Source organism: Microcebus murinus, chromosome 16 (assembly GCF_040939455.1).
Source record: "Microcebus murinus isolate Inina chromosome 16, M.murinus_Inina_mat1.0, whole genome shotgun sequence".
In the NCBI taxonomy this organism is placed as follows: Eukaryota; Metazoa; Chordata; class Mammalia; order Primates; family Cheirogaleidae; genus Microcebus; species Microcebus murinus.
Genome location: NC_134119.1, coordinates 58,560,113 through 58,573,374, shown reverse-complemented (window position 1 = coordinate 58,573,374; position 13,262 = coordinate 58,560,113). Strand labels below are relative to the sequence as shown.

Genomic DNA, 13,262 nt, shown 5'->3' with positions numbered 1-13,262 from the left:
GCATGCCCACCTTAACAAATTCTAATAGAACATAAGTGCAGGAAGTAAGAGCTGAAAGTTCACCTTCATGGCAACCAAATCTTACTCCTTAGGACCTTTGCTGGGTGATTATCTTTGTAGAACTAGGTCTTTTAATAGCAATATAGAGTTTTACTTTTAAATGGGTTTATACTGGAGTTGGTTTCCTATATCTTGTTTTCTTCACAATATCACAGATGTGTTTCTACTGGATCACGGGACTGACCCTGCTAATCTGTATTCTATTTACATAGATAAAACCTGATACAAATGTGTGTAACTAGATTCAAGAATATGTCTTGGCCAGGCAGGGTGGCTCACTCCTGTAATCTTAGCACTCCGGGAGGCCGAGGTGGGAGTATCGCTCCAGGTCAGGAGTTCGAAACCAGTCTGAGCAAGAGCGAGACCCTGTCTCTATTAAAAATAGAAAGAAATTAGCCGGACAACTAAAAATATATAGAAAAAATTAGCCAGCCATGGTGGCGCATGCCTGTAGTCCCAGCTACTCGGGAGGCTGAGGCAGGATTGCTTGAGCCCAGGAGTATGAGGTTGCTGTGAGCCAGGCTGACACCACAGCACTCTAGCCCAGGCAAAAGAGTGAGACTCTGTCTCAAAAAAAAAACAACTATGTTTGATCAGAAGTACAAGCAGTCTGTCTCCATTATGTTTCTAATAAGGCAGAAACATAACACCTAGCTCAGATATCTGAAAATGTCTGTATCAACTTCTGATCCACAAAAATATACTCTTATGCAACAACTCTTCTCTACCCTTTCATCAAAGGAGGGTACTCCCTGGCCATTTAAATATGCTTAAGTGCTGTAGTTGTCAGACCGAGCAGTCTGTTTTCTGTTCCAGTTGGAGTAAGTGGTCTGGCAGCCTGAGGCGTTCTCTGCCCACAGCAGAGTGTGCCACAGGGAAACTGGTGGTGGCTTCTCCAGCATGCAGAGAGAGGAATCAGAAGCTCTCTGCAGGGCTATGCTCAGCTTCGGCCCTGCAGGCCCAGCAGTCCTGAAGCTTCACTGACTAGCACCTTCAGTTTGTGCACATACAGTGTCCCAGGGGTGGGATCAGGTGGGGCTCTCCCCAGTCACACACTGCTCAGGAGAACCGCACCCCAGGATAACGTAGGCCTCATTATCCTCATCTACACAGGCAGCGCATGTCTCAACACGACTGGGAGTGTTTTCATACTGTTTTTAAGGGGCAGAAGAAGGGAAGTGGTTGATAACATAAACAGTGAGAGAAGAAAGGGGAGCCTGGAAAGATGGTAGCTGGGTACAGGAACAGTGTCCAGAACAGTGTCACAGAACCCCTTTCTGTGATGATGCTACAAGAGCAGAAGGCGGGAGTGGGTGAGGGTAGGAGCCTGGGCTGGGAAACATGGGCAAGTCTCATGGCCAGTGTCACAGAGCCAGAGCCTCGAGCACCTAGAGCAGGTCGAGTGGTTTCATCTGGCACCATCCAGGGACAGTAACAGGGTGGAGTAGAATGCAGAGGCCAGAGGAGTACCAAGAGGCTGGATTCTGCTCTTGGCTCTGCCGCAGCTCTCCCCTCCTCCTAGAATGCCCACCGGGATGCCTGTGCAGGGAACGCTGGCCCTCTGGGCTTGACAGGAGCCACTTTCTGAGCTGCCACTGTAGAGACAGGCCACTGACCCTTGAAAGATAGATCAGCCCACAGTCAGAAGGTCCTGGCTAAAGCCCCAGCACAGGTGCCAAAAAGCAAAAAGGGAAACACGTAAAACAAGTTGGCTGGGCGTGGTGGCTCATGCCTGTAATCCTAGCACTTTGGGAGGCTGAGGTGGGAGGCTGACTTGAGGTCAGGAGTTGGCGACCAGCCTAAGCAAGTGCAAGACCCTGCCTACCAAAAATAGAAAAAATTAGCCAGGTGTGGTGGCTTGCGCCCGTAGTCCCAGCTACTCAGGAGGCTGAGGTAGGAGGATTGCTTGGACCCCAATTCGAGGTTGCAGTGAGCTATGATAAGCCACTGCACTCCAACCTGGGTGACAAGAGAGAGACCCTGTCTCAAAAAAAACAAAAACAAACAAATAACTAAACAAACAAAAAAAAACCCAGAAGGTAACAACTGTGAGTTAAAATAAACACACATTTGGACATTAAAATTTATTTTAATTTATAAAAATAAAACGAAATGCTCTACTTAAATAATAATTCATCTGGGTCTTCTTGTATAATACAATATTCTTCCATGGGAATCTGATGATTTTGAGGCCAGCAGCTCTTCTCACATGTGTAAACGAGAATTGTTCCAAATTCCACAGAAAGACCTGAAAAATATGACATATCCAGGATTCCAGGAGAGAGAAAGTTATGAGATACACTCAAAATGTACCCACTTAGTGGACAAAGCAGACTCTGGGGCAAGACTTGCCAGGGTTGAAACGCCAGCTCTACCACCTTGGGCAAGTTATTTCACCTCTCTGTGATAAAGGTAGTATTTATCACGATGGTAAGATTGTGAGAGAGATTAAATAAGCTAATACATATAAAATACTTAGAATGGAGCCTGGCACCTTTTAAGTGTTCAATGTGAAACAAAGAGGTTGCATAATTAGAAGCTACTAGAAGTGAAGGCGAAAGGCTCAACGATAACTAGTGTTGCTAAAGGGAGTGATTTTACCTTAGAAGCTGAAAAAAGTAGGTAAAGCAAAAACAGGGCTTCCTGCTTTCAGCTGCAATCCATCGCAGTCTACCTTATAATGACTGAACACTATTGAAGGAAAGCAGATTTATTCAAAAGGAGGAGGAAAATATACTTAAAAAATTAAACAAAAATTTCAACAAATCTTCATTACAACCGTCTAGAGAAAAATCCATATTAAAATATATCACATAAGAGAGCAAGCTATTGGTGGGGCGTGGTGGCTCACGCCTATAATCCTAGCACTCTGGGAGGCCAAGGCGGGTGGATTGCTCAAGGTCAGGAGTTCGAAACCAGCCTGAGCAAGACTCCGTCTCTACTATAAAAAAATATAGAAAGAAATTAATTGGCCAACTAATTATATATATAAAAAGAAAAAAAAAATTAACCAGGCATGGTGGTGCATGCCTGTAGTCCCAGCTACTTGGGAGGCTGAGGCAGGAGGATTGCTTGAGCCCAGGAGTTTGAGGTTGCTGTGAGCCAGGCTGACACCACGGCACTCACTCTAGCCTGGGCAACAAAGTGAGACTCTGTCTCAAAAAAAAAAAAAAAAAAAAAAAAAAAAAGAGCACGCTACTGCCAAGAAAGGATTCAGGCAAAAAATACAAAATAAATCCTAGGAGTTTATAGAAATTTGTCATTGAATAGAGCCACTAAAAATGACACCAAGAAAACACCAGCAACAAGAACTCCTGTTGGCCGGGCGCGGTGGCTCACACCTGTAATCCTAGCACTCTGGGAGGCCGAGGCAGGCGGATTGCTCGAGGTCAGGAGTTTGAAACCAGGCTGAGCAAGAGCGAGACCCCTGTCTCTACTAAAAATAGAAAAAAATTAATTGGCCAACTAAAAATATATAGAAAAAATTAGCCAGGCATGGTGGCGCATGCCTGTAGTCCCAGCTACTCGGGAGGCTGAGGCAGGAGGATTGCTTGAGCCCAGGAGTTTGAGGTTGCTGTGAGCTAGGCTGACGCCACGGCACTCACTCTAGCCTGGACAACAAAGCGAGACTCTGCCTCAAAAAAAAAAAAAAAAAAATTTATACATGGGTTTGCCCTTCAAACATAAAGGCACTAAATATAAAGGCATGCATATTCTGAAGCAAGAATACCTATGAGCCCTGCTTAAGGCTATTCTTGATAAAATTCAGCTGTTAGCAAAAGAATCAAAATAAAAGATCAGGAATAAAAAAATTCATTATGAGAATGGTGGTGAACACTGAATCCATTTAAACAGAACTAAGGCTAACCAAACAGCTGTAAGAATTATGGTTACAGCCAGGTGTGGTGGCTCACGCCTGTAATCCTAGCACTCTGGGAGGCTGAGGCAGGAGGATTGCTCGAGGTCAGGAGTTTGAAACCAGCCTGAGCGAGACCCGGTCTCTACTAAAAATAGAAAGAAAGTAATTGACCAACTAAAAATATATATACAAAAAATTAGCCGGGCATGGTGGCGCATGCCTGTAGTCCCAGCTACTCCAGAGGCTGAGGCAGCAGGATCGCTTGAGCCCAGGAGATTGCGGTGGCTGTGAGTGAGGCTGACGCCACTGCACTTACTCTAGCCTGGCAACAAAGTGAGACTCTGTCTCACAAAAAATAAAAAAATAAAAAAAGAATTATGGTTACAGGCCAGGCATGGTGGCTCACACTTGTAATCCTAGCACTCTGGGAGGCCGAGGTAGGTGGATCACTCAAGGTCAGGAATTCGAAACCAGCCTGAGCAAGAGTGAGACCTGGTCTCTACTATAAATAGAAAGAAATTAATTGGACAACTAAAAATATATACAAAAAAATTAGCTGGGCATGGGCGGTGCATGCCTGTAGTCGCAGCTACTTGGGAGGCTGAGAAGGATTCAAGCAGAAGGAGGCTTGGAGGCTCAAGCAGAAAGACTGCTTGAGCCCAGGAGTTTGAGGTTACTGTAAGCTAGGCTGAAGCCAGGGCACTCACTCTAGTCTGGGCAACAGAGTGAGACTCTGTCTCAAAAAAAAAAAAAAATTGAATTATGGTTACAGGCCGAGCAAGGTGGCTCATGCCTATAGTCCTAGAAATCTGGGGGGTCAAAGTGGAAGGATTGCTTGTGGTCAGGAGTCTGAGACTACTCTGAGCAAGAGTGAGCTCCATCTCTACAAAAAATAGAAAAATTAGCTGGGCATGGTGGCATGTGCCTATAATCCCAGGTACTCAGGAGGCTAAGGCAGGAGGATCACTTGAGCCCAGAAGTTGGAGGCTATAGTGAGTTATGATTGTGCCACTGCACTCCAGCCTGGGCAACAGATCAAGAACCCATCTCTAAAAAAAAAAAAAAAAAACTTCTAATTTTTCTTTAAAAAATTCTAAAAATATATAATGAGGATAAAATAATTATAATCATTTTAAAAGCTATTTTTAAAAATAATAAATTTTGGCCAGGCGTGGTGGCTCACGCCTGTAATCCTAGCACTCTGGGAGGCTGAGGCGGGTGGATCGCTCAAGGTCAGGAGTTAGAAACTAGCCTGAGCAAGAGGGAGATCCCGTCTCTACCAAAAATGGAAAGAAATTAATTGGCCAACTAAACAACTAACCGTGGCATCTATTAGACTATAAAAAGAAAAAAAAATTGGCCAACAAAATATATATAGAAAAAAAATTAGCCGGGCATGGTGGTGCATGCCTGTAGTCCCAGCTACTTGGGAGGCTGAGGCAGAAGGATTGCTTGAGCCCAGGAGATTGAGGTTGCTGTGAGCTAGGCTGATGCCACGGCACTCACTCTAGTCTGGGCAATAAACTGAGGCTCTGTCTCAAAATAAATAAATACATTAATTAATTAATTACTTTTGGTTATAAATAATGTGATAAAATTATTAAGGATGGAAAAGAACTTGGCCTTAAATCAACCAAAATGATATCAGTACTTGTGATAAGATAGGATGAAATAGAAGTTTACTAAATAATTTTAATTTCCCAAATTTTCTATAATTTGCTTTTGATATTTTATAAGTAAACAAAAATAAAAACATAGTCTTTCATTTTAAAAAAATTCTTAAGTAATGCCAGAAATTCACAGACTTAAATTAATAAAGGGCTTCTTACCTAAATTAGCACTTTTGAGCATGCTGACCAATGCTGGCATAAGCTGAAATTCAAATGTCCTCTGGCCTCCACAGTGGCTGCAGGCTGGGAGCTCAGTGACTTCAGATGTAGGGCAGGTCAGAAAGAGTGGCTCTCCACTCCAGGAATACCTAGGACAAAGAACGCAGAAGTCACATTCCAACATCTAAGGCCAGACTTTGCAACCTTCCTTCCTGTCTTACAGAGCACCAGGAGCAAGACAAGAAAGCAAAGAAATCTCTCAGAGGCCAAGAAAACTAGCAGCATGGCTATAAAGCATAGCAAGATATCTGAAAGTCTTGTCACTGCTTGATTCAAAGCACGATAGCCAACGTCAAAGTGAATCTATCTAAAGCTGCAACAAAGCCCAGACCCAGCTGAAATGCAGATTAAATGGACTCAGACCTCCACGCTGCTGTCCTTACAGAGGAAGGGGCATGCCCTTATAAGGAGTAAATACTCCTTATCAGTATCTACTATTCTTCAACATACAATTTCTGATAAATAATTTAAAATACTGGAAATGCAAAGAATCAGGAAAATTTAACCCATAAAGAAAGTTAATACAAGGAGACCCATGGGCAAGATGATGGGTTTATCAGACAAAAACATTAAAATACCAATAATATTTGATTAAATGGAAGTTTAAAAGAAAAAAAAAATATATATATATATACCAGTAATAAAGATGTAAAAAAAAAATCTAGGCCAGGCGCAATGGCTCACGCCTGTAATCCTAGCACTCTGGGAGACTAAGGAAGGTGGATCATTTGAGCTCAGGAGTTTGAGACCAGCCTGAGCAAGAGCGAGATCCTGTCTTTACTAGAAATAGAAAGAAATTAGCTGGACAATTAAAATATATACAGAAAAAACTAGCCGGGCATGGTGGCGAGTGCCTATAGTCCCAGCTACTCAGGAGGCTGAGGCAGGAGGATCACTTGAGCTCAAGAGTTGGAGGTTGCTGTGAGCTAGGCAAACGCCACAGCACTCTAGCCCAGGTAACAGAGCGAGACGCTATCTTAAAAAAAAAAAAATCTAGTGGAAAAGGTGAACAGGCATACACAGATGAGAAATTTAGCACACAAATATAAACTAAAAAAGACTGAAACAAATGCTGGAAATAAAACAGTGCTGTACCCGAAATAAAGAACTTCATTCAAAAGTTGACAGTGAACTGAAAATAACAATTTAAAAAATCTGTGAATGTGAGGAAAAGTAAACAAATCTCTCAAAGTAATGAAAAAGATACAGTACTCTCAGATATAGTGTGGAGTTCAAAAAAAGCAGGACACCTAGAAAATGTGTCTAGAATACTTCCTTCTGTGTAAAAAAAAAAAAAAAAAAGGAGGGGGTAAGCCAGCCACGATGGCATGTGCCTGTAGTCCAGCTACTCCGGAGGCTGAGGCCAGAGGATCATTTGAGGCCAAGAGCTTGAGGTCACAGTGTGCTATGATCATGTCTGTAAATAGCCACTGCATTCCAGTCTGGGCAACACAGGCAGACATCTCAAAATAAAAAAAGCGTGGGGGTGTGGCAGTAGGTAGTAATATACGAGTTGTCATATTTGCTTGCATATGCACAAAGAGACCGTAGAAAGACACATAGGTAAACTAGTAACAGTCGTTACCTGAGTAGCCTGGGGATGGCTGGAAAGGAATGACTTCATTGTATTTACACATATATACATATGCATTATTTTTATACTTTTGAGCCTTACGAATGTATTACCTTTTGAAAATTTAAACTTCAAAATATTTTTGTTCTTAAGAATTTTTTAACAATATAAGACAATCTTCAAAACCAATAAATGTCTACTGAAAGAAAGAAAACATCCATTTTATGATTCCAATTATTTTTTTAAAAATAATACCTAATACCTTCTGATTCAAGCATCAGAGACAAATGTTTTAAAAAATACACAACACATGCTGGGCACGGTGGCTCAGGCCTGTAATCCTAGCACTCTGGGAAGCCTAGGTGGGAGGATCGGATCAAGGTCAGGAGTTCGAAACCAGTATGAGCAACAGCAAGACCCCATCTCTACTAAAAATAGAAAAAAATTAATTGGCCAACTAAAAATATATAGAAAAACTTAGCCGGGCATGGTGGCGCATGCCTGTAGTCCCAGCTACTTGGGAGGCTGAGGCAGCAGGATCGCTTGAGCCCAGGAGTTTGAGGTTGCTGTGAGCTAGGCTGACGCCATGGCACTCTAGTCTGGGCAACAGAATGAGACTGTCTCAAAGAAAAAATACACAACACCTACATACATACATGTATCCAAAAAATAAAAAAGAAGTGATGGTAATATACTAAAGTCTTGGCAGTGATTCTCTCTTAGTTTTGGGAATATTGTAGATTTGTGTTTTCTCATTGCATCTTCCTGTGTTTTCCAAACTAATAGTATTGCTTTTATAAACAAGAAAAATAAAAGAAAATGTGCCTTCTGTACCTTAAAATCTGCTCCTGACAAGCAGCAATTCTCTTCATAAATTTGTAAAACATCTGATCTCCACTTTTAACTACAGTCTTCTCATATTTTTCATCTCCAACACTAGAAAGACTAAAGAGAGAAGCAGAAAATTATGCTATCTGGAAAAGGAAACAAGATAATTTTTTAAACATTATCAAAGAAATACATGTACACAATTTAAGCTCAGAAATATTTAATCACTCATCATGCCTTTCTGTGGTTCCCTGCCCCACCCCTATTCCCATGCCATTTTCAACTCTTGGGTAATTATAATTTAAAAAGTCATTATGCCCACCAACTCCCTCTATTACAGATTATTTTCAAACACCAACACGTTTGTGTTTAACATTATTGTCTTTAACATTATTCTGGAAAAGCCTACAAGTGAAGTAGCTCTGGTAAGAAAACACAGCATCTATCTAAATACCTTGCTGTAATTCTATTAATAGCAGAAATGATCATTCTTACTTCTTTAGAGTGCTTCGGTTTATAAAGCCTTTCAAGATCTATTCTCTCACTTGACTCCCAAAATCATCTGATGAAGTAGACAACAGAGATACCACGATCACTCCCATTTTACAGGTGAGAACCGAGGATATGGAAGGGTGTCCAAGATCCTGGGCCAGTTCTGGAGCCACAGCCAAGACTCAATAAATAAATGGCATTTTTCTAACTCACCTGTCTCACCTAGAAAGACCTTTAAAAATATAAAAGACAGTTAAAGAGATAGTGAACACATCTTCTGTAAATGCATGGCATCTCTCACTTCTGTCTCTTCTTCCATGTTCATTTTCCTAATGGCACTTAAAAATAGAGCAGTGTTTTCGAGCTAACTCAAGGTTGGCTGATGAGGAGATCCCCTTGTCTCTGGCTCGTTTTCCTAAGAGGAGTAAAGCAGGAAGGTCCTACACATGCAAGTTCTGACTGAAAAAGGTTCCCCGGATCCTGGGGCAAAACTGAAGGGTACCTACCGTGGCTGCTTCCTGACCAAGACCCCTCTGAACCTCAGCAGCAAACTTTCTCACCTTTGGGAAAGCAACTGTTCCGTGGCAATTCCTTCTCTCTGTTGATAGTCCCTCAGTAGGCTGTGGGCATGATCCAGACTGACAAAGTCCCTGTAATCATCCTCATCTGCAACGCAGATGTAGTAGGGCAGGAACTGGGGCACCACTGCGGACAAGGCCATCTGTTCCCCAGGAGGTACAGGATAAGCAGCATCCCGGACAGCATCTTGCAGGTGGAGGTCCTGGAGCTGAGCAGTCCAGTCTGTGTCTTTGGCGCTGTTAGAATCGTTTCCAAAGTCCAAGGTAAGCTGTGGTGAAGGCACCTCCTCAATGCCACTTCCCCAGTCATCTGCACCTTCACACCAGTCCTCAGCTGCAAAGCCACTTTCCTGTTTCTGGAAGAACATCCAGGGAATGGCGTTCAAGCACACGTGGGTGACTTCTCGTGTGTTAAACATTATCAAAGAAATACATGTACACAATTTAAGCTCAAAAATATTTAATCACTCATCATGCCTTTCTGTGGTTCCCTGCCCCACCCCTATTCCCATGCCATTTTCAACTCTTGGGTTGAAAAGAGCTCACAGCAAGCTCAAACTTTTTTTTCTTTAGCCAACAGCATGTACTCACTTATATGTGTAATCTAAAACAATCCACCTCATAAAAGCAGAGAGTAGAATGTGGTTACAGAGGCTGGGGGTGGGGGGAATGGGGAGATGATGGTCAAAGGGTACAAAATCTCAGGAACATGATGGATTTTTTTTAGTTCTATTGCAGAGTATGGTGAATATAGTTAAAAACAGACTACTACACAATTCAAAATAGCTAAGAGTAAATTTCAAATGTTCTCACCACAAAAATAAGTATTTGAGGTGAATATGTTAACTAGCTTGATTTCATTATGCCATACTATATTCATAAATCATAAATGATTCATAAATCATGATTCATAAATCATGACATCATTTTGTACCTCGTGCATTTTATACATAATAAACTGTTAATTTACAGTAAATTAAAAAAAAAGTTGTTGAAGAAATCCAGGAGGAAGTCTCCGTTTCCCTTTTTTTTTTTTTTTTTTGAGACAGAGTCTCGCTTTGTTGCCCAGGCTAGAGTGAGTGCCGTGGTGTCAGCCTAGCTCACAGCAACCTCAAACTCCTGGGCTCAAGCAATCCTGCTGCCTCAGCCTCCCGAGTAGCTGGGACTACAGACATGCGCCACCATGCCCGGCTAATTTTTTTCTATATATATTAGTTGGCCCATTAATTTCTTTCTATTTATAGTAGAGAAGGGGTCTCACTCTTGCTCAGTCTGGTTTCGAACTCCTGACCTTGAGCGATCTGCCCGCCTCGGCCTCCCAGAGTGCTAGGATTACAGGCCTGAGCCACCGCACCCGGCCTCCAACTTCTTTTAACAAAGAAGTTAGAAACCATTAAAAACAGAATCTGATGCTGCTGCTGACCTGAAAAAAAGGAAAAAAAAAAGAAAGAAAGAAACCATAAAAACAGACTAAAAGCAAAAGGTAAATAAATAAAATGAACTCACAAAACCTTAAGAAAATAGCATTTTGTGGTTCTGTAAAAAAGCCAAAACCATTCCAATGTACTACAAAAAACACGTTGTAAAAGTCTGTCCTAGCCGGGTGCGGTGGCTCAAGCCTGTAATCCTAGCACTCCGGGAGGTCGAGGCGGGCGGATTGCTCGAGGTCAGGAGTTCGAAACCAGCCTGAGCAAGAGCAAGACCCCGTCTCTACTATAAATAGAAAGAAATTAATAGGCCAACTAATATATATAGAAAAAACTAGCTGGGCATGGTGGGGCATGCCTGTAGTCCCAGCTACTCGGGAGGCTGAGGCAGCAGGATCGCTTGAGCCCAGGAGTTTGAGGTTGCTGTGAGCGAGGCTGACGCCATGGCACTCAGTCTAGCCTGGGCAACAAAGCAAGACTCTTTGTCTCAAAAAAAAAAAAAAAAAAAAAAAAAAAAAAAAAAAGTCTGTCTCTAAACGATATTCTGGAAAGTATCGTGAAATCCCAGCAAAACGTAATAGGCCAATGACAACCGCTTTACCTGAGCGTCCTGCGCCTCTTTCTCTCGCAGCTGCAGGCACTGGGAGCGGAACACCTTCCAGCTGAAAGGTGAAGGAAGCCGGCCGTGAGGGGTCCACCCGTGACGCCCAGCCCCCGCAGGCCCGCCCCGGCCTCTCCGAACACCCTCGGGACTTCCCCGCCTACCTGCGCGCCCCGCCGTCGCCACAGGTAGGGCAGGCGCAGGCGAACACGTGCAGCAGCCGATGAAACGGGGAGGCTTCCAGCGGGCAGTACACCTGCACGACCAGGGCGAGTGGCTGCCGGCAGCGTTCGCACCGCGGCCTGGGCGCCGCCACGGCGGGCAGAGCATCCTGAGGGCAGGGGAGGCGCTCAGACCCCGACCCTGCCCCCCAGCACTCCGCCCACCCCCTCACGCCACACCCTTCGCCGGCACCCGCCCGCCGCAGCTCCGGCGCCCACACTCACCGGAACGCCGCCCAGCTTGCTGGCGGTCCAGGCGTCCGGCCCCGTGGGGCTGCCGTGCACCGCAGCGTCTCGAAGCCCGAGCAGCACTGGCTTCCGGACGGCCGCCATGACAGGCCGGCGCCCGCGGGGAAACGCGAACTACGGCAGCCGAGCTGGTGTGCCGCTGTGCGCACGCGCGCCGCCTAAGCCTGTGCGACGCCCCGCCCCTTACTGCTGGCAGTCCTTCCGGGGTTGCTGAAATTTGGCTTTAAGGTGCTTGGGCTGGGTCTTGAACTGCATAGGCGACTGCAGGTGTCAGGGGCTCAAAATCTGGAAGCCCCAGGCATTATGTGCTTTCTAATGCGGTGAAATAGGAAAAACACACCATCTACTATGAAGTAGTATTGCCACAAAGTTTCCCTGAAAATAAAAATTTTAGGTGGGACAATAGTATTATCCCTCATTAGCAAGAAGAAAAAAATAAGGAAGCTCTTAATTTTTAGAGATACACTCAAATACTTATAGATGAAATGATATCTGGGATTTGCTACAACATAATTGGGAGAAGGGATGTAGAGACAATAAGATTGGCCATGTGTTGATAATTGGTGAAATTTGGAGCAAGGTACATGAAGCTTTGTTATACTATTAAATTTTCATATGTATAAGATTTTTCCACAATAAAGATTTTTAAATGCCTGCAGCACAGTATGGGTGAAATTCTAATGCATTGTGCTAAGAAGCCAGACGCAAAAGGCTATGCTCTGGTAAAGCAAAAACTTTGGAGAAAGAAACCAGATCAGTGGTTGCCAGGGGTTAGGTTCAGAGAGTAAGGGTAATCCACAAAAAGGCGTCACGGACTTTCTAGGGTGAAGAAAATGCTGTATATCTCAATTGTGATGGTTACACACCTGTATACATTTGTTACCACTAAAGACAGGTGAACTTTATTATTTGTAAATTATACCCCAGTAAAATCTGACTTTTTAGATATGCACATTGCAGCTGGTCTCAAGGTAGTGGGTTACCTCGATTGTTCACAATTACAGATCAAACTCTTTGTTTTACTCTTTCACCCCTTCTCACTACTGCATTTGACTAGTCTAACAAAAAGAGCATGTTGTGGCCGGGTGCGGTGGCTCACGCCTGTAATCCTAGCACTCGGGGAGGCCGAGGCAGGTGGATCACTCAAGGTCAGGAGTTCAAAACCAGCCTGAGCAAGAGCGAGACCCCCTCATCTCTACTATAAATAGAAAGAAATTAATTGGCCAACTAAAAATATATAGAAAAAATTAGCTGGGCGTGGTGGTGCATGCCTGTAGTCCCAGCTACTTGGGAGGCTGAGGCAGGAGTATTGCTTGAGCCCAGGAGTTTGAGGTTGCTGTGAGCTAGGCTGATGCCACACCACTCTAGCCAGGGCAACAGAGTGAGACTCTGTCTCAAAAAAAAAAAAAAAAGTTAAAAAAAAAAGCATGTTGTAGGCCAGGTGCAGTGGCTCAGGCCTGTAATCCTAGCACTCTAGGAGGCCGA

General features: G+C 43.7%; 1 protein-coding gene across 2 annotated transcripts; it reads right to left on the bottom strand.

Annotated features, from left to right (window-relative positions):
- Positions 1–2,129: 2,129 nt before the first annotated feature.
- Positions 2,130–11,930, bottom strand: PDCD2L (programmed cell death 2 like). Of its 2 annotated transcripts, none has more exons than XM_075992989.1 (7): positions 11,754–11,930; positions 11,472–11,638; positions 11,308–11,368; positions 9,262–9,635; positions 8,216–8,326; positions 5,749–5,897; positions 2,130–3,001 (listed from the first exon to the last, which is right to left on the bottom strand). In XM_075992989.1, the coding sequence occupies exons 1-7, from the start codon at positions 11,859–11,861 to the stop codon at positions 2,922–2,924; spliced, it is 1,050 nt and encodes a 349-aa protein (XP_075849104.1). In that variant the 5' UTR covers positions 11,862–11,930; the 3' UTR covers positions 2,130–2,921. The 2 variants fall into 2 exon arrangements, with proteins under 2 accessions (XP_075849104.1, XP_075849103.1); XM_075992988.1 differs by having other exon boundaries at positions 2,130–2,308.
- Positions 11,931–13,262: the final 1,332 nt, after the last annotated feature.

Coding starts and splice junctions, on each gene's coding strand:
- PDCD2L (XM_075992988.1), bottom strand. CDS start 11,861: ATGGCGGCCGTCCGGAAGCCAGTGCTGCTCGGGCTTCGAGACGCTGCG. Junction 9,636..11,307: donor AAGAGGCGCAGGACGCTCAG/GTAAAGCGGTTG, acceptor ATGTTCTTCCAG/AAACAGGAAAGTGGCTTTGC. Junction 8,327..9,261: donor GAACAGTTGCTTTCCCAAAG/GTGAGAAAGTTT, acceptor TTCTCTCTTTAG/TCTTTCTAGTGTTGGAGATG.